Source organism: Gasterosteus aculeatus, chromosome 16 (assembly GCF_964276395.1).
Source record: "Gasterosteus aculeatus chromosome 16, fGasAcu3.hap1.1, whole genome shotgun sequence".
Taxonomy (NCBI): Eukaryota; Metazoa; Chordata; class Actinopteri; order Perciformes; family Gasterosteidae; genus Gasterosteus; species Gasterosteus aculeatus.
The window spans coordinates 11,433,153-11,454,245 of NC_135704.1; the positions used below are offsets into that span (position 1 = coordinate 11,433,153).

General features: G+C 43.2%; 2 protein-coding genes across 2 annotated transcripts in view; both read left to right on the forward strand.

Moving 5' to 3' along the window:
* The window catches only part of kcnh7b (potassium channel, voltage gated eag related subfamily H, member 7b), a 28,860-nt gene extending 17,995 nt beyond the window's left edge, over nt 1-10,865 (forward strand). The window contains exons 8-15 of the mRNA XM_040200662.2: nt 9-208; nt 1,345-1,597; nt 3,643-3,848; nt 4,045-4,132; nt 4,272-4,436; nt 5,346-5,502; nt 7,333-7,513; nt 8,123-10,865. Coding sequence (XP_040056596.1) covers nt 9-208; nt 1,345-1,597; nt 3,643-3,848; nt 4,045-4,132; nt 4,272-4,436; nt 5,346-5,502; nt 7,333-7,513; nt 8,123-8,404 — 1,532 coding nt within the window. The 3' untranslated portion in view covers nt 8,405-10,865. The remainder of the gene's footprint in view (nt 1-8; nt 209-1,344; nt 1,598-3,642; nt 3,849-4,044; nt 4,133-4,271; nt 4,437-5,345; nt 5,503-7,332; nt 7,514-8,122) is intronic.
* ifih1 (interferon induced with helicase C domain 1) lies at nt 10,694-21,055 on the forward strand. Its single transcript, XM_040200667.2, has 16 exons — nt 10,694-12,432; nt 12,682-12,853; nt 12,974-13,102; nt 13,627-13,692; nt 15,106-15,323; nt 15,801-16,011; nt 17,056-17,273; nt 17,695-17,796; nt 17,900-18,023; nt 18,133-18,348; nt 18,661-18,917; nt 19,009-19,158; nt 19,255-19,416; nt 19,506-19,696; nt 19,778-19,871; nt 20,254-21,055. Exons 1-16 carry the CDS (start codon nt 12,001-12,003, stop codon nt 20,443-20,445), a joined length of 2,934 nt encoding a protein of 977 aa, XP_040056601.2. The 5' UTR covers nt 10,694-12,000; the 3' UTR covers nt 20,446-21,055.
* Nucleotides 21,056-21,093: the final 38 nt, after the last annotated feature.

Here is a 21,093-nt window from a genome sequence, read left to right on the forward strand (position 1 = left end):
CATTTCAGCTCTCATGTATGCCAGTATTTTTGGAAACGTCTCTGCCATTATCCAGAGGTTATACTCTAGTACGGCCCGATATCATGCTCAAATGTTACGGGTCAGGGAGTTCATACGCTTTCATCAGATCCCCAACCCACTGAGGCAGCGGCTGGAAGAGTACTTCCAACACTCCTGGGCCTACACCAACGGCATCGATATGAACACGGTAAGTAAAAGAGATCAGCACATCTAACTGTTATTTTAATTGGATAGCAGCCGCTAAAAAAGGAACTGATCTTATTGAAATACTTAACATGCAAGATTCTAAAGAGCTTTCTTTCTCTTGTCTGCTTTTCATTTGGATTAACATCCCTACATTGGTAAGAGCAGGAGGTACATGTTTTTATTTCTTGTCATTTCTCTGTATCAAGACATACTTACAGTATGCATGATTTCTGTGAATTCATCAGAAAATTCTAGCATATTTCATATTCTAAAGAAAAGTCAATATTTTTTGAGGCGAATTATGTATTACTTTTAATGTGAGTGTATTACTTTTAATGCAAGTATATATTGTAATTGTCCCAAATTTGAGATTGTAACAAGGGTTTTATTCCAAGGTAATTTAATGGAGGTAGAAAACAATCCATTTTGGATTGATTCGAGACATAGAAGTGTAGTTATTTAAGGCAATACTCACACATTAAGGCTTCATAATCCCATTTATTGGCTCCTCGTTCATCATTTGATATGTAATATATGCGACATAGTGGGATAAAGCATAAATGTTGTGATTATTAAATGTGACTACTGGTAAGAGAAGTCAGTTGTGAGTAGTGAAGAATGTCATGCAGTCTTAAACTCCTACAGATTAATTAAGGGTACGCAAATGGTAGTTTCTTTGTTGTTTGCATTATATCACAAAATGCACTTTTCCATAACTCATATATGATGTGTTAGAGTTTAAAGAAAAGAAAGAGAAAAAGCCAAAACTGAGCATGCGGTTTGTGTTTTGTGGGTTACTCTTATATATGACATTAACACTGAAATCACAAATTGTTATATATGAATATGTTACGTATATGACTGTGTCTTAATTAAGAAACAATGTAGTATCCCATTACATTTGTGGTGGTTCTTCCATACAATACACTGTGTGACTATCTGATGTTTGTTTCTCTCATATGTCCTCATCTCTGTGCTATTGTCAAACTAAATTACAACTTCTCTTCCTAAGAGTACATTCATCTTAACACATTTGCTGCTTCACAGCTTCCCGCTGGCCCGCAAAACAAATCTTAAAAAAAAAAAAACCTTAATATTTCTCTGCATTTGGACTCACAGATTTTCTCTGCATCACAGGTCTTGAAAGGTTTTCCAGAGTGCCTGCAGGCAGATATCTGCCTTCACCTCAACAAGAGTCTCCTTGAAGACTGCAAAGCATTCCAAGGAGCCTCCAAAGGGTGCCTGAGGGCCCTGGCCATGCACTTCAAAACCACTCACGCGCCTCCAGGAGACACGCTGGTCCACAGCGGCGATGTGCTCACCGCTCTCTACTTTCTCTCCCGTGGCTCTATTGAGATCCTGAAAGATGACATTGTGGTAGCCATCCTGGGTAAATACAACCCTTTGCTGCTCGTGTGAAGTATGATAGTGGAAGACAGCGATACCATCACACAGCGCTGTGAATAACCGCGAATGTCGGTTGGTCATGTGTAGAGTGTCAGCATCAAGGCTGTTGAGATGAAGACAAACGTCCTTATTCCTTCTGCTTTTGTCCCTGTCGGCTCTGATTGATTGGAACATTTGCATTATTGATTGAGCCGACATCCTGCTTTCCCCGAGATACTCGAAGTTGAGATGCTGGAATCATCAAGGACTTAAAGGAGGCTCAGGCTGACATCAAATAATTAAAGGAGCAATAAACAACATTGAAAACATGAATAGAGCAGCTTACAGCTATGAGCTGTATATAAATATAGTGGAGTTATGTCTAGCTGAGCAGAGAATCTGTGTACGTTGCTCTTGCTCTGCTGACTTGTTGACGTTCTTTAGTGTATGTTGAGTGTGCACACCTGGCTAATTCACGGTCAGTGCGCTGCAATGCTCTCATATGGCAGTTAAGTTGCTGATGACATCTTTACGAATGACTGCTTTGTCGTTAAAGCGTAGCGCGAGTCTCTAGGTGCCCTTCAGGTAGACACCGTCTCCACATTTTTTAGCATTGATAAGAACTGTTTAAAGACAAGATTCTGAATCTTGTAGCTTACACCTTTAGCTGAATCCTTTTCAAATTACCGTGGCAGCTAAACCACATTGTGTTCACATTTTTTTAAAAGAAGGTCAAGGTGTGCTTGCCGTCCCCCGCGTCAGTCCTCTGGGCAATAAGGCTGTTCATTTGACAAGCCTGGCATTTCTATTCAGTGGCTCTTTGAAAGGGTGTTTGGCAATGTCAAATAAAATGGTGAAATAGCTGCCACTTTTTTTGACAGCAAAGGGAAATGATTTAAATCTGAAAAATATAGATTATAAATAACGGTCAGAGTAAATTGACTTAAAACATTTGCTGGATCCAAATTTGAAATACATTTCCTGCTATCAGTATAGTAACACTGATTGTATATTCTTATTAGAATAATGCGTGATGATCTTTACGGGGGAACCACAGCCAGGCGCTGCAGGCCAAGGATTAAACGTGAAATTAATGCTCTTCAGAGCTATTAATGACAGAATAGGGTTCATGCTCAGCAAAAACTGCTGCATCATTCAAAATCCATCCAGCAAACCAATGATCACGGATCTCATAGATAAGCCCCTGCATAATTGATACACATATAATGCTCCGTCTGCATCATTTTTCTCCAATATGTTTGTGAGAGCCAAACTTTCCCAGCTCTAAACAAGGTAGTGGTCAGCGTTAAAGCCCATTCCTCTAGTAATGACACCAACAAGGCATCCAGCATTGTTCTTCAGGTGAGAAATGAGTCTCTTAGACTTCCATCCAGGCAAAGATGAACTGAATCCTTGTGCTGCATGTGCAGGAGAGATAAAGCGCTCTGTGTGTGGCAGAACGGGTGCTGTGATGGCAGAATATATCATATCTCTTCCTGCAGGACCCCTGCTCACAGTGTTGGCACTTAGCTAACCTAACAAAAGGCTAACAAAGGGATTTTTCATCATGGTGGCAAAAACAGATCGGTCGTCTCTTATAAAAGTGACCCTTATTTGAGCACCACTTGCATTACTTCACTTACTGAAAGCTTGCTTTCAGAATTGGCTTCATCAACGTCATTATTGACACAACTTTTTCCTTTCAAGAAGTGTGTCGATCCCTGCCAAAACCTCCTCTCCCTCCACATCAAGGTAGCTTTGAGTTTGCAGTTATTTCTTAGCATAAAAAATGGATCAAAGATGGAAATGCAAGTGATGCAGAGCTTGGGGAGAACAATTACGAGAGAGGGAACACTGCTTGACATTTATTATCCATAAAAACAAACACCTCGGTGCCCTTTAGTGAGGGCCTGGGTAAGGATAAGTCCCAAGAGAAGACATGGCTACCTGTAGATGTCAGTGCAGGTAACACTGACATCTCCCATATCGCAGTAAGACTTTGCCGAAGATGTATTGTCTCTGTGCATTTATTGTGTGTGTTGATACCAGGAAAAAATGACATCTTTGGAGAGATGATCCATCTCTTGGCCAAGCCTGGGAAGGCCAATGCTGACGTGCGAGCGCTGAGTTACTGTGACCTGAGCACCATTCAGAGAGAGGATCTGCTAGAAGTGATAGACATGTACCCGGAGTTCGCCGACTATTTCTTCAACAACCTCGAGCTTACCTTCAATCTCAGAGATGAGTCTCCAAAGGTAGGTGCGATCACATTTTCCTTACGGGAGCCCCCTCCAACTGATGCTTTTGCCATAGTTATGACTTTGGACATTCAAAAGTATTCTTGAAAGAACTATATTTATATTAAAAATGTTTATTTAGTTAATTAAAAATGTAATAATATTGTCAACTAGTTGTATTAATTAATCTATCATAATACTCACATGATCGCAGCCCTCGAGCTCCCATTGCGGGGATTCAGACGGCGAGGGCAATAAGAGCATTAAAAGAAGGATCTCCTTCACACCAGATGTATGTAAAGGTTAGTGGAAACTTGCACGTCTCCAATGCAGCCTCTTGTTGTTGCAAATGGGCTCTTTGTTACTATTAAGTGAGTGAAGTTCCCTAAGAGCACAGCACAGTGTTTTTTCGACCGATTCCTGTTGATTGTCACACCGCAGGCGAGGAAGTGGTCAGCGACTTGATTGCCGAGAGGGAGTCCAACTCGTGCCTAAGAAGAAGTTCAGAGGCCTCTCTGAACAGAGGTACCTCTCAACCCAAAGCCACAGTCCGGGACTCTAATCTTGTTGTCAGGGACAACGCAGAGAGGAGGCCGTCCTTCGAAGGTAATATTTAATATTAATATATTTAATTTGCTGAGTATGTTTGTTAAGGTTAACTGTCTTGACAAGAAGTGGCAAGGAGCTGTTGCTAGGGGCTCCTGGGTTTTAAAGGGTGAAATGCAGGACGACAGGAAGCCAGTGTGGGAAAATGTCCTTTTTGCTGGAGGATAAGCTTTAAAGACATGAAGACAAGAAGGCAAGAAGGCAAGAAGACAAGAAATATGTTGCTTAATAAACTAGAATGCTTAATACTAATTTGAGACATCACTCTCTCTTATGAAAGAAATACAGAATAAGAATAATAAGGGAATCACTAATATGTATTATTCTAGAGTCACAGATATGAAACTGAAGCTACATGAACTGACTAACAGATATAGTTGCCGGATTTCTACGGGCAAAGCCCATCCCACCGATACAACGGGCAGAGGACACCATGTTATAGCGTTAATCTCTACTGTTGGACGGACACAGAACACATCCAGCCATCGACGGTCAGGGCACACACAACATCCAATAAGGGTCAAGCCACCGGCACAGACTCCTTTACCAGATAGGCTAATCACAGCATGCGCCTGTGTGTGTGTGTGTGTGTGTGTGTGTGTGTGTGTGTGTGTGTGTGTGTGTGTGTGTGTGTGTGTGTGTGTGTGTGTGTGTAAAACGACAAAAGAGGCTGAACTCGTATCAGGGGACAGCAAACGGAACACTAACAAGTGCCCGGCAGAGATAACAACGCGGTGGGTTTGCTCCTGGAAAACATTGCGTTTGTTCTCCCAGGTCAGGAGCTTGATGGATTAAACAAACAACCTTTCCGCGGCTCTCATGTAGAGATTAATTACGTTCCGTTTTAGTCGGGGATTTCTGACCCACATGTGGGGATGTAAAGCATTTGTGTTGGTTTTGGCTACCCAGATCTTTGCTGTGATAAATGGGCCAGTAAGAAGCCTAAGGACTACCTGGATGAGTCAGCGCATCTCCAGGACCTGAGAGGGGACGATAACTCTGCCAGCGAGATCACGTACGGAGAGGTGGAACAGCGCTTAGGTCAGCTGCAAGACCACCTCAACAGGTAGAGACAGCAGAGTTCAACAGGGGATTACGCCAGAAAAGGAACCAGTTTATTAATCATCATGAAAGTGTTCCAGTGCAAACGGTTTATTTTGGTCAACCGCACAGACATTTCTTTTACTTTTTAATTCATCATCGATTTATCTAGTGCTTCATATGTAAATCGGGAAGTGCTGCTAAATAGAGGAAGATTTTTGCTGGAGAGAAATAGTCCCTTGAAGCTTGGAGCACATTGAACAAGGCGTAGGTGCTAGTTGTTAAAACCAAACTCGCTAAAAAATAACAACAAAGAAGACGAATCACTTATTTAACAGCATTCACAATAGTCACTCATGATTGTTCTCACTCATGAAGTTTGCATCTCTGTCTCTCAAACCCTTAATGTGTCCTTCTGTAAATCTATACTGTTTTATTAATATGGACAGCATCACAGTGCCACACAAACTATACACTAAGAACTGTTTTAGTTCTTAAAGTTTCTAGATATGGCATTTTTATAGTTTTCTTGCCAGAGTAATATCTGGCAAGAAAATCTGGAGGGAATTTCTTCCGAATTTGGTGACAGCATCCACTTGGGCTTGAGGGTGAAATGTTTCAAATCTGAGAAACAAAGTTAACTCCCCTAAATCTTTTTTGGCCCCAACTGAAGAATTCATGCGTTAATTATGACCATTTTCTACAAGTGCCTGGGAAGAATTGAACAGGGAGGCAGTAATTGAAACTGGACAATGCAATTCATGGTTATCATTAAATATCCCGCTATTACTATTTCAGCTATGTGACTTAATGATGATAGCGTGCCTAATAATTCAGAGTCGTCACCTCCTACACTGCTGAAAGTAAGTCACTCTCTTCCATCACTGGCGACTTGTAGATCAATTGCAATGTACCTGGGGGGGCGGATCTAAAACTCATGATTTAGAGCAGAATATGTGTGAAAAGTCTTTGAAATAAAAAGCCACTTTCTAGCTAACCTCTAGAGACGACATTACCTGCAGCTCAAACACTAGATGAGCAAGCCAGCTACCTCTCCAGAGGCAATACATTTTAGTCTCATTTTTTTCTGTAGCGGAGAACTACATTAGCTGTAGTTTTAACAACACACCTGCAGCCTGAAGGCCACCTGAGATAGACACACGAATGAACAGGAGGTAGTATTTTTAGCTGGAATAATGACAGAGAACAACCGTAAATACCAGGTTGGCTCATTTTAATTTGCTTAAATATGATTTTATCCAAAGTACTTTACCCCATTAATGCAACCTCGCTGCAGGATGACGAGCATGTTTCTGTCATTTAGGGCTTTTGAGGCTTTAACTGGTCGGAAAAGATGTGATGAAAAAAATTCAAAATGCTGTTGTTGCACAGTGTGGCTGCTTTATCCCCCATCAGTCATAATCTATGAAGAACAGCTGCCTTGTTATAAGTGAAATAGGGAAGCGCAGAGACACAATAGTGACATAAGACATATGGCATTGCCCTTGTACATTATAAGGAATACAAGTAATCATGAGGTTGTCCAGCATTACCTAATTTGCGTGATGATCTAAATATAGAGCTTGGATGAAATCGACTCATAATTAGATTCACCAAATGAGGGTGGTACAGAGATTTCCTTAGTCAACGTTAAATTCACACTCCCCTCGGAGAGCTCATTATCACACCTAGCATGACTAGCGTCTTTACAATTCTGGCAGAATTTCCACTCCTTTATCATCTCTTCATTTGTCCACAAGCTCAAGGTGGTGCTCGGTGAAGTACAGCTGGGTGAGTTTTAAGCTAATGCATGATCAGACTTCATCTCCTCTGTGATCATCTTTGTTTTTTTTAGGCTGGAGTCTCATCTGATGACAGATATTCAGACCATCCTGCAGTTGCTGCAAAGACAACCGACGCTGGGACCTCCAGCCTACAGCACTGTGACTGCCAGTCCGGACTATCACAGACCTGCTGTGAAGGCTCAGCCGGTTGCACTACCTGCGAGCTATTTTTTCAGCCATACAGGAATTCAAGTAAGGAAGTTTTCAGCGGTAGAGACAGTTTTTTCCTCACACAATAAGTTATTTTTTGCAATTAATATTGTGAAGCATTGCATTTTTTTCTGGCAGAGCATGGAAATCATACCTTAGCTGGCTTATACAATCACCAGTCAAATTCTCACCATGATCATAAGTGTTGTTGGAGGAGACGGTGAGGCAGTCTCTATAATCACACAAGTTCCCACTGTTTTATATGGCTTTGCTGAAGACTGTTTTGAATGATTGGTATGTCTGCTATAGATTTTGTTAGAAACTCTGGAAAATCACTGGGAAAAATCCGAGCCACTACGTGAGGACATCACAACTGGCTGGATGGCATAAGCTTCACCCATATTGGAGTCAATACAAGCTAAAACAAGTAGTAGGGTTTTCACTATGTTTAGATTGTCTTGGGAAGTTTTTGTACATACATTTTACATAGAGTAATCTGTATTATTTTGTTTACAATATTACATTTTTCTGGAATTTGTAACTTATCCTGGACTTGGGAGAAAGTTTTGAATGAAAACAAAATGTATTGGTTGCATGAATAAACCTGGTTCATTTTTTTTAATAAATACATTCCGGCACCCTTCTTCTTAGGGCGCCAATCCAAAACTGGAGGCCATTGAGGAATCCAAAGACTCTCTGTCGAGCTTGGCCAACGTGAATGCCCCCATCGAGGGCAGCCTTACAGCACTGCTTGTACAGAGACATTCAGTGCCGCAACAACCGATCAGAGGGTATCAACAGTCTGCACTGATCCATCTTCCACCCGAAACATCTTCCACATCCTCCTCTTCCTCCCCAGCCCCTTCTGACTGCAACCTGAACACCACTGGACTCAATAGACCCGTGTCAGACTCAGAGTTTCCGAGGTCATAAACCTTCCAGCAAAACGTGTTCTAATATCTGGGTTGGATTGCTGTAATTACTGTTTAAGTAGCGGCTTTTTATCGGCATGCCGACACAGAGATCTGTATTGTTCATTTGTATTGGCTTGGTAATAGTATAAGATGTTCTTTTTTTTCATCATGCATGTGAAAACAATACTGTTGCTGCAGTTACAGTAACAGTGTGTTTAACTGTTTACTGCAGTTTTCAGTGGAATAACAATGGTTACATATTGTAACAGCAGTTTTATTAACAATGAAGCTCTCTGACGGACCCTTTAGGCATCAGATTTATATTGGAATACACAAGTAGATTCCCAACCAATCGGAAAATAAATCTATTTAACGTAACCGAGAGTGACCCTATCGAAGGAAGGCACTTCCCCATTTACTAAGTCGCCAGCCTTCTGACTAAGTTCAACAGGAATGCTGGTTTAATACTTCCACCTGGTTGTGATAGAACCAACACAAGAATTCCTAATCAACATTCTCTTTCAATCCTCTTTGTTCTCCAATGGGCTCTAATGGACTCTGCAGCTATTTTTCGTGACTCAACTTGTTATGTTCCAACACATGATTGGTCATACTGGCCTAGACTGAGTAGGCAAGAGAGTGAACACCACACATTCAGTATCAAATTGGGTTTGCACTTAATGCGTGGTCCCCAGGAAGAGAGAAAGAGAGATGTCGAGCTAACTGCTCCTCGTCATCCCCAGATAAGGTTCCTGTAGCAGCTGAAAATGCTTGGCAACATCTAAAAATAGACCAAAGAAAGGTACAAAATTGCTAAATGCATTAGGCATAGTTAAAACAGCTTTTCTGGCTTTTTATCACCCTTTCGTTTAAGTTTGAGTAAGAAGAGGGGAAGATTTTCTCCCGATAACAGAGAGCAGGTACCACTCAGTGAAAAAATGGCCCTGGAGAACGCAAATGCAACTGATCTTCCTGGGCTTCAGTTTATGGAGACCTTGTGATGGAGACATTGAGATGGAGACCTTGAGATGGTGACCTTGAGATGGAGACCATGAGATGGTGACCTTGAGATGGAGACCTTCAGATGGAGACCCTAAAATGGAGACCCTAAAATGGAGACCATGAGATGGTGACCTAGAGATGGAGACCCTGAGATGGAGACCATTAATGGAAACCCTGAGATGGAGACCATGAGATGGTGACCATAAGATGGTGACCTTGAGATGGAGAGCCTGAGATGGAGACCTTGTGATGGAGGCCATGAGATGGACACCTTGTGCTGGACACCTTGAGACATTGAGATGGTGACCTTTGTATGGAGCGATGGAGGCAGCCAACTACTGTCACCAGATTCTGCCAGCAGCTTTCAAGTCCAAGCTGAGACTTGGAAGCCAGAATGTGAGCCAAAGCTTGGACACCGCTCCCCATCGCCTTCATAAGCGTACTGGGTGAAAACGTAAAGCATGAGAAAAGCCATTCTTCTTCCAGCTGAACCGTTTGCCTGGCACCCGCCTTCGAGGCGCTTATAAGGCGATAGGTCGGAGCACACAGGGTGAACATCCTCTGCTGGGATGTTGGCTACATTTACACCCTCAACAGTCACTGAGGAACCTGGTGTGTCCTGTTTTTCCTTTTTAGTATAAAGCCTCCGTTTGATGCGTACACAAACTCTACCACTTGGAGGACCTGCATATGAACAGATAACTGTTAATGTAACACAGCATTGTTCCAAAGGTGTGAGAACAGTTTTCTTATCCATAGTCGTATGCCTGTCTTCTCTGGTGTGACTCAGGGGTTATGGAAAATTGCACTGCAGTACATAGTTCATTATCAAGTAAACGGTTCTTTTCTTCTTAAAACAATGTGCATTATTATTGTGCGACACTGAAGTGCACGACATTAGGCCAACAGAACGCACCATACGTGCTTGTCGGGTATCATAACATGCAGATTTACAAGCATTCGGCTGTTATCTCAGAGCTAGGATTCTGACAACCAAGTATGATGTAGGAGTTTCTACATGGCTGTGCATGTGTTTTCTATTAATATATTTACTGTTTTGCACTGATTTTGAGCCCAAAGTAGCACATTACAATGTAAGATGATGTCATTATGTTTGTCTCTTTTTAGGATGCACATAAAGGGTGTGAGGGAAAATGGGAGGGGAGAGAGGGGAAGAGGAAATGAGCAATTCCCCATAAACAGGCCCAAGAGAGGGTTTTGTGCCTATACAACAAATCCAGAAGCAAAGTTAGCATCGTCATGTATAACTTAACATAACATCATTGAAGCATATTGTGTTGGCAATGTACATTTAATTCAAAATAGTCTTCGACAATTGTTAGAAGATACATCACGTTGCATGATGTAAAAAAAAATACTTTTTTTTACTGAGTAAATTATATGAAAAACTCATTAGAAAAACAGTAGTAGATGTTTGTTTTGAAGCTGTGGGAGCAATAAATGAAAACACACTTCTAGTTTTGTCTTTCTCTTTATACGTCCATAATGGTGTACTAACAATGCAAATACAAATTACTATACTATTTATTCTCTAAAGGTGCAAAAGCTATTGAATTAATGTATTACATGACAGGTGAGGCCCGGCAGTTATTCAATGTACCAATGATACCAAAGGAAAAAACTGTGCCTGCACCTTTGCAGGAGCAACATGGTAGAAAAAACACCAGTGTGTGTGGTGGAAAGTTGTGGATTAAACCCTTGTGAGAAATCAAAAGTATCTTAAACTTGCTTGTGATTAAGTATTTATTACTAACTAGAATATAGAAACATAATAAAGAATACAGGAATCATCAACACAAGCCATAAGTACAGACAGAAGTCAAATTATTCAATTCAGCTGAAAAGAGGCAGATCCTGGACCAGGAGTTGACAAAGGTTTTTGGGGAGAACAGGAGCTTTTAGGGAGAGGGTTGTGTTGTTCAAACAGAAGACCCCCCCCTTGCAAAAGGAATCTCAGTAGGAAACAGATGTCGCAGGGAGACACCCGTGACCCAGGCAACCATGTTTTGACAGACAACAAATGATCAATAAAGGCAAAAAATGGATTCCAGCTGCGAAAACACCTTATGGCCGCCGTGGACTAGGTCAGGTCAAAGGTTTTGCGAGAAAGGTCACACACAAAGTTCCTTGGAGACTCACAATATGCAGATCAACAGTGGGAATGGACTTGGTGTGTTGGGCTTTTAACTAAGTGTCATTCTACTCACCTTTGAACAAAGTTCCTGACATGTTATTCTAATAATAATAATAAACAATGCAACACCCCTTTAAACAACTATGTATGAAGAGCAGTTATTATTATGTGACACTGTACAAATTGAAAGACATCCATAAATTCCCTTAGACATTTCCTATCAAGAGACATATTATTGGAAACTATACCGATGCAATCCTGACACCTACCGGTAGATAGTGGATTTCATACGGTCGTTGAAGATCCCGACAGTTTATGAGAAAACGAAAGCAAAACCTAGATAGAATGAATCATCTCTTTTTTTATACCCAGAGTCGCTGGAGCCGCCGTGTAGACACCGAACACCGAACACCGTCCACCGGGCCCCGGAGCTGACCGGGGATCGGTCGTAGCCTGCCATGGAGTCCGAGAGCGACGAAGTGAAGGAGCGCCTCATCGAAAGCTTCACGCCGAGGATTCGGCGGCTCATAGCGGTGAACCGGGTTCTGGATCACATGCACTCCCTCGAACCCGGCCTGAAGGAGCGGATCAGACAGAGGGCGGCCACCGACGGCGACTCCGCGGCCGCGGGAGACCTCATCTCCGCGGTCCTGAAGAAGCCGCGCGCCGCCGGCTGGTTCCGCGCGTTCGTAGACGCGCTGCTGCACTCGGGCTGCGAGTCCGCCGCCGACTACATACAGACTCCGCCTGAACCCGAGGTGGAGGCAGAGAACGATTACTGTGTCAAGCTGGTGGAGTTGCTCTCTCCGAGTCTGGTGGACATGAAAACTGACGTCGTGTGCCACGAATGTTTCTCGCAAGGCCTCATCAACCAGGACGACGACGAGATCGTGAGTGCGCCGATCGTATTTTATTGTGGAGAGAAATGCAATATAAAGCACAACATTGTCACAGCACCGGTGTGCAGCCTTGAAAAAGAAAAAAGTTGTGGGTTGTTTTTCTTGTCCCACATTTGCCTGGAAGTTGTATCGGCGGTGATTGACCACAAGATGGCAGACAGGTGCAAGGCTACTCATCTGTTGCAAGGTGCCCTCAATGTCATATCATAAAACCAGTCGATTGTTGTGATCATGCTGCAGATTAGAACTTCAACTGCAAACCAAGGAAACGGGAGCGGAGCCCGGGAACTTCTCAGACGTATCGTGAGAGGTCGGCCTGGATGGTTTTCTGACTTTCTCGAGATTCTGCGTAAAACTGAACACCAGTACCTGTACGAGCTGACTGGAGGGCCACCTGACTCTGACAAGACAGGTGACCTACCCTCCTCCCCCCCTCCAGCCAAGGGACAGTCACCAGTGAATGTATCGATGTTTGGTGGAGATTGTTGATTCAATTAACTGCTTCAAGCTTCATTTGTTTATTGCTCATTAGGCTCGGAGGATAAGCTGCCTTCGGCGAAGGATGAAGCCATGGAAACGGACGCCCCGGCGGCCGCTGAACGCTGCGGTAGCCTGCAGTTAATGGACATCACCTTTGCGGAGGAGCCTCAGGGTGAAACAGGTCTTGCGCGACACCTTTGCTCAACAATCTGTAGAACATCTTCAGATGTCAGGCGTAAACAGCTGGCAGCCGTCCTGGTTCAGTAGCCTTTATATTTATATTGATCAAGTGAAAAGGAGGAGTCTAAACTTACATACTGTACAGCGGGCATTTTATGGGTCAGTTTACCCAAATCATAAAATGTATGTGTTACTAGTTAAAATGCGCTTGATACAATGTTTTATAGAATTTCAAGGCTAAGCGGGCCTTTGTATTCTCATGAATAACTCCGACGTCTATCTACTATCTGGATCTGCAACTATCTGGATGCTTAGAAACCACCAGGGGTACACTTTCCTCATTTTGGTTTGTGCTATTTACAACAGAGAGTCTAAGACAGTGACAGTGATTATCAGAGCTTAGTTCACGCAGTATCTCAGTATGAGCTGTGTCTTTCTTTCATAGTTTCAAGGGCCAGGACTGCTGCATTTCATCGCAGTTTTATAAACCGTTGTGCTAAACTAGAACTTGAACTATCTTTTCAGACCTGTATGGAGGAGCTCCGACTGAATCCAGTGAACTCTCAAAAAGTTTCAAGCCCTCACAACCAGGTGGGACTGATGCACCATCACTCACCCTACAGTAGTTAATACTGTTCAAACACTCAAAGTATGTTAGTAATCTAAAAAGCTTGTTCTGGTCCCACTGAAAAAACAAACTCAAGTCCTGGGACCAGAAATGTGCACTGGATGCGCCGATGCCTTTTAGTGCCGTGAAAGCGGAATGAGTGTGTTTGGAATGTGCTGAAAGTGGAACTTTTTTTTGCTGCCTAACACCAAAGAATAGGTTCCATGTGTGTACCATGATGGACCACACAGAGGTCAAAGAGGACAAAGCTTAGCCAGCACTTCAAATGAAAAACACATGCTGCCATATTGGCATACTAGAAAGCAACGTGAAGGAAAAGTTGAATTCAAGTTGCTTGGCAGTGTGGCCTTCCATTGCACCCATAGACTTATGGTATGCGCCATTTGGTTTGGTTGTCTCAAATGCTATTGCATTATCTGTCAATGCATTGTGCTCTTATGAAGTGCCTTTACAACACTGTGTTTGCGTAATAGAGGAGGGCTTTTGGGAAAACTATCGTGGAAGTGGAAATAATTACACGATATGAAGAAATGCAGGAAGGTTAATGTCATTAAACGGGCTGGTTAGCCAGTTTGCATGGATTATACAAACATTATTACATGTAAGATTGTTCACTGTGCCGTCGGCATAGACATGTATTTACTTCTATTTAAGTCCCTGAAACAGCCCTTTAACCTCTGGCATATCACGTCTGAGAGGGAAAATTAAAAGCTGTCTGCACAGAGGGGGAAAAAAAGCTTTCCGGGGGATTGAACTCATAACCTGGGGGAAAAGTAGAACCTCCAGCTGAAGGTAGCGGGGAGGGAGGGGGTCCATCCACTGCGTGTGCGTTGCATCCCCGGCCTAGACAGAGCAAATGAGTCGCAGCCCGCCAGCGACTTCAGGTCTGACTGGAGAAAATCCTAGAAGGTTTTCTGTCCTTGCAAACAGAAAAATAAGAGAAAATGCCACCACAAACAGGGATATGTTACTGGAAGTGAATCAAAACAATTTGAGAAAATCAAAATGACAAGCAGATGACTAAGACTAAGAAATCTTTATTTGACTAAAATTATTTATTAAATGAAAATGTTCACATATTGACTACTGTACACAAGGCATGTCTTTTTATAGGTGTTCTGTCGTTAATTATGTTTTGATTCTCGTTTTAAATCCGCTGTCGGGAAAGTCGGAATGCTCTGTGTTCATCTTTTAAGAGGAGAGCTCGATCCATGAAATCTATTCTTAAAAATGTGTTTTTCATTTTTGGTAGCAGCCTTCAGGAAACATTCCACCGCGAGACCAAAACCACACACAATGACAAGCGCAGTTGTTGCCTGCTCGTCATGCCTGTAATTGTGTGACTAGAACTTCTGTCCGTCTGCTCTGCGTTACAGATTCGGGAGCGGCTGACGGAGGCCCAGAAAAAGCTGATATTGTTCTTCGAGATTATCAGATGGACGTTGCTAGTCCTGCCTTGGAGGGGAAAAACATCATCATATGCCTCCCGACAGGAAGTGGTAAAACCAGAGTTGCAGTTTATGTTACAAAAAAACATCTGGACGGCAGGAGGGCAGAGGGGCGAGCAGGGAAAGTGGTCATTCTGGTGAACAAGGTACAACGACTTGACTAGAAAACCCGCTTGGCTTCGCACCACTATGCTGACCTGCTGGTCTGCTTTTCAACTCGAAAAAACCCCCAAACATTCTTCCACTCCGTTTGAACATGTGGGTGAGCTCGTCACAAATTACATGCTATACGGTTTAGACTTTCCCCTGCAATTTGGTCCCATTTGGTCTGCATGTGATCTGCTCTGCACTGGAGAAAGACCTCTGCTTAATCCATGTTGTATTTCTTTAGAAATAGTGATTTAATGTGACTAAAAACGATCACAGTGGTTCACATGTGAACAGAATAATAACAAGTCACTTTTCAGCAGAAGCAGGAGAAACTTCTGCCAACGATAAAAGTGTTTACATCCCGGCACAAAAAACGTTGTTGTTAAATAAACAAAAAGACCCTATAAGAGCTTTCTATTGGTAGAAATTATGCAAATATGTCGTAGCACTGAATGTTCTCTGGTGTCTTGCAGGTTCCTCTGGTTGAGCAGCATTACTCTGCAGAGTTCTTGCCATATTTGAAGTCCACTTACAACGTGGAGAGAGTGAGTGGAGACTGCCAGCTCAAAATCTCATTCACAGACATCGTGAAAAATAGCGACGTCATCATCTGCACAGCCCAGATCCTTGAGAATTTCTTGGAGAGGTCGAACAAAGGAGAGGATGAAGGGGTGAACTTGAGCGGTACGTTTTTGCAATGTCGTTTTTCCAAAAGCGGGAAGAAACTAATGCAGATATGTCCAAAACATTTCCTTTGCTCAGTAGTACCCTTAAACCAGCTCACTGCTCCAAAATGGACCGGAATCAAAACTGAAAATAAAAATGTTTTTTTGTTTTATTTTTAAAGGGATTCAAAAACCTTTAGTTGAAATCTGTTCAGGCTTAAACCACAGACACTGACAGGTTTTGGAATAGAAGCCACCCACCGGACTCATAACATCTCCCCTGATGATACCTGACAAGATCTTGTCAAAGTCTTCCGGCTCTGCTTTTCACTATTGTTGGCACTCACCAGTCCAAGGTGGAATAGCCACCTCAGTGGAACATATGCTGTTTGTTGAAACGCCTGAGAGCGTGTCCTTTTTTCTTTTCTTTTTTTTTCTACCTCCTGCCTTCCAGGCCACACGTCTGTTCAACCCATCAGTGTGCGGCTGATCAAATTCACATGAGACCTTCTATCACCCACAGAACATCGAGCTGCCACTCCTCCATTCCCTTCTCCCCCGCCGGGGACACATTTGTATCAATGGTTAAACTTTTTCGCGTGAATGATTACAATACACCTCATTCAGACCTTTGTAAAATAAAAAAATAAGTAATGAGAGTTGAAGCTATTTTGGACATTTTTCTAGCATATGTTGTTGTGTGGCTGAATCTGCTGACTCCCCTGCCAAGTGCTGGTATGTGTGTGAGGATCTCTCTCACAGACTATAACCTGTGAGTTAAAACCACCTCTATCCATTCAAGAAATACATATAAATGCCATAAAGATGTCCCTGCTCTGGTTGAGGAATAGCTAGTCACTGGCTGGTAATAATACAGTTGGACTTGCAGAAATGTTATTGTTTGGACAAAGCAAGTAGTAATGATGCCCTGACGATATTCTTACCAAAGAGTCTCTCAATCTCTTTATCGTCACCCTCCTGCCTTTTTATGACTCAACCTCCTTTTGTTACTCTGCAACACGTGCATTTATGTGTCTGGCCGCCCCGTCTTCTCTCGGTGCAGATCTGTCGCTGATCGTAATAGACGAGTGTCACCACACACAGAAGGGTGGAGTCTACAACCACATAATGATGCGCTATCTGGCGCAGAAGCACAAAAACCGAAGGCTGGAGAAAGAGCAGAAAGTTCCGATGCCCCTCCCTCAGATCCTGGGCCTGACTGCCTCACCCGGTGTCGGGGGGGCCTCAAAAATCGGGAAAGCTGAGGACCACATACTCCGCGTAAGTGCCATTCTCGACTTCCCTGCCCACACCCGGGTAGACAAAAGCAAAGGGCACGTACCTGGTAGTGTAACGCAAGCTGATATAACACGCTCAAGGTTAACGCCATGAGAATCACACAGGAGCTTTAATTAAGTTCACACAGATATTCACATGTGAAAATTAGCACAATAATTGTCCTTCGTTTAGCTTCACACTCATCTTTCGCTCATCTAGGTCTTGACGTTTCTCTGCTTTAGTCATCGGGAAAGCTGTTCATCCAGCCGAGGCGGTTGCAAATGTTCCACGCGGCCATAAAGTTCTCCCGTCCCCCAAAAAAAAGTCAAAAATTGAAAACAGCCTTCTGGCTTCTGCTCGACTGTGCTTCACATGCAGAAATGGCGTGCAGCCAGTTAAAAAATAACGTGTGTCTTTTTCATAGATTTGTGCAAACTTGGATGCTCACAGGATCATGACGAAGGACCTTGGGCAGTACCAAAGGGAGCCAAGGAAACTCATTAAAACTGTTGAAGACAGAAAAGAGGTAAAACAAAATGTAGCAGCGTACCCTGACGGCAGCTTTTTTTCATAGTTTCTCTCTTTGAGGAATAGCTAATAACAGTGTTGTCCCTCTGTGTCCGTTTTAGGATCCCTTCGGTAACGTAATCAAGAACATCATGAATGCCATTCATACACATGCCGAGCTGAGCCCCACTTCTGACTTTGGCTCTCAGAATTATGAGCAGTGGGTTGTTCTAAGAGAGCGAATAGGTGGGCCTAGTTTGTTATGGTCCCATTCAGGGATTCCTTTATCCCGAATCTCTTTTCAAATGAAGCTGCTCGACTTCTTGTATCTAAAACCAGTCTCAATCCGTTCTAGCTGCAACAGAGGAAAATCAGAAGGTGCGAGTTTGCTCTGAGCACCTTCGACAGTACAACGAGGGCCTGAATCTCAGCAACACCATCCGCATGCGTGACGCCTTCAGCTTCCTGAACACATACCACGAGGAGGAGTTAAAGAAGAAAACGACTCCGGACGAGGAGCATGTGATAAAGATCACAGATACTGAGAAATTCCTCTTCAATTTGTTTAAAGGTATTTGGGTGTTGGGAATAAGCCCCAGTGACTTGTCGTCAAAACTGTTTCGACATTTTAAGTCATTAAGTGTATATTCTTTCTTGCCTGGAATTGGAGTAGCTGGCTAAAATATCAACACCACTCTACTATCAGTAAATATAAGACGAGTCGTGGTTTACATGTGCACGATTCTGAAGGTTTGCCTCGTAACCCAAAGGCAATAAGACTGGACGCTAAACTCCTGAACACCTACACGTGGTAGTATTTTCATGGATCAATGTATTTACCAAGTTCCTTTACATCAATGCTTTGAAATGTGGTGTCTTGCAGAGAACAGGGAAGAGCTGCAGAGACTTGCGGAAATGCCAGAGTATGAAAATGACAGCCTGTCAAAACTAAGGAGTAAAATTCTTCACGAGTTCAGCAGCAGGGAGGCGGCCAGAGGGATCATCTTCACCAAAACACGTCGCAGCGCCATCGCCCTAAGTCAGTGGATTCAGGAAAACCCAAAGTTTGCTGACATTGGAGTGAAAGCCTCCTATCTGATTGGAGGAGGAGACCAAAGCGTTGTTAAACCGATGACCACCGTGAGTGCGCATTTCGCCAACTGCAGCACGTTAGCATTCAGCAAACTGCAAAGTTGAAATCGCCATTAACCTCAAACTTGTCATTCATCAGGCCGAGTCAAGGGACGTGCTGAACAAATTCCGCAATGGCAAAGTCAACTTGCTGATTGCGACCACGGTTGCAGAGGAGGGTTTGGACATAGCGGCGTGCAATTTTGTCATCCGCTATGGCCTCGTGACCAATGAGATCGCTATGATTCAGGTCAGTGATGTCGGTTGTCCAATGACACCATAGACATCACTATGCATATGGGTTACTGGGAAAATAGTAACCATTGACTGCGATCCACTTTTGCAGGCCCAAGGCAGAGGAAGAGCCGAGGACAGCAGCTACACTCTGGTCGAGGTGAAGAACTCTGGGGTAGCAGAGAAGGAGCGCGTCAATGAGTTCCGTATCACTATGATGAACAAAGCCATTACCAACATCCGAGCCTTAGATCAGGCGGACTATGACAAACGGGTACGTTCTCTTCACACTGCAAGTTACATTCCAATAAGAGCACTCGGGTTGATTTTTTCTTTTCGTTTTTCTACTATCCTTTTCCTCAGATCTTGGAGTTTCAGTTGCAGGCCATAATGGAGGGGAAAGTGAGAATGACTAAGAAGAAGAAGAAAAACATGCAGGACCTCAAGGGCGAAGTGAAGTTCAGCTGCCGAAGCTGCAGCAAACACGTCTGCACCGGCAATGACATCCAGATCATCGAAGACATGCACAGAGTCAACGTCACACCCGAGTTCAAGTACGAACCGCATCGTTCCGTGATGTAAAAACTGTCCGACACAGTGGTGGTAACGCGGTTTCCGCTCTTTCTCTTCTACAGACAACTTTTCATCGAGAGAGAAAACCCATCCCTGCAAGAGCGGTTTCTAGATTATGAGACCAATTTCTACATAGCATGCAAGGACTGCGGCCAGGTAAATGTACTTGAGAAAGATGTCTTTCTCTAATGGTGACAGTTTGGAAAATGTACTTATTTGCTTTTTTGCTAACGGTTAGATGAGAGGGTTAATACTACTTTCACGTCAACAATCAGGAAGACTGGCGGTGTGCAGCTGTCTTTTTAAACAGAACAACGTTGGGTACAAAAACCGAACACACCCAAATAAGTTGGAACGACAATGAGTCAGTGCATCACATGAGATATAACTACAACCAGATGACTCCCTATGTGTTTTTCACTTCAGGCCATGACTGACTAATACCTCTTCTTCGTTTGCCATTTTCCATTCAAATGAAATCAGAGCTGAACGCTCTGTGTACACATACCACCTTACCGCCCCTGATTTCCCTTCCCAGAGATGGGGTTCCATGATGCTCTACCGTGGGATCGATTGTCCGAGTCTCCATGTGAAAAACTTTGTGGTGACTTTCAACGAAAAGAAGATAAGCAAATGCACCAAGTGGGGAGACCTCCCCATCCGCTTTCCCGTCTTTGACTACGCTGAACAAGCGAGCCGCGTGGCAGAGAGCTCAGATGACGAAGACTGAGAAGCTGAGTGAACCCACTCGGTCGTTTTTCCTGCAGTTTTCTAAACTTTGACTTTCGAAGAATAAATTGCTTCACCCATCTCACTTTCAAATGCAAGGCTTCTTCAAAGTGCTACAATATCATGATAACTGGAGTCACTGACGGTGATGGATTTAAGCATGTTCTGCAAAACATGAACTAGAATTATTGGTGGATGGGATGTCATGTCTTGAACTCACTGCCGAAACTCAAACACAGCGATAGAACAAATGCGCATGTTGTGTCCTTGCCTGATACAGAACGAACTGGGAAACTTGATTTCCCTCTTGAGGTCTCCTGAGATTGGAACCACCGTGCCTGTGATCGCCCCTCAGAGTCCACCCGTCAACACACATGCAGACAAACAAGTGTTGCTGGTGATTTTCCATCAAATTAAGTCACAGCTGCTATTTATAGAACTATTCTTAAAGGTTTCCAGAGAGACACCTGAGCTTTCTAATTGTCCTCATGCAAGTCGCAGTGTTCCTTGATTCATAAAAAACTGTGTCCAACATCTGGGCGCGTCTTTTCATTGTTTAATTGCATTTTGTGTGTTAACATTCTAATAAAAAAAAACAATCTGTCCACTCATCTCTTGTGCAACGCCATTATTGTGTATCGCCGTTCTC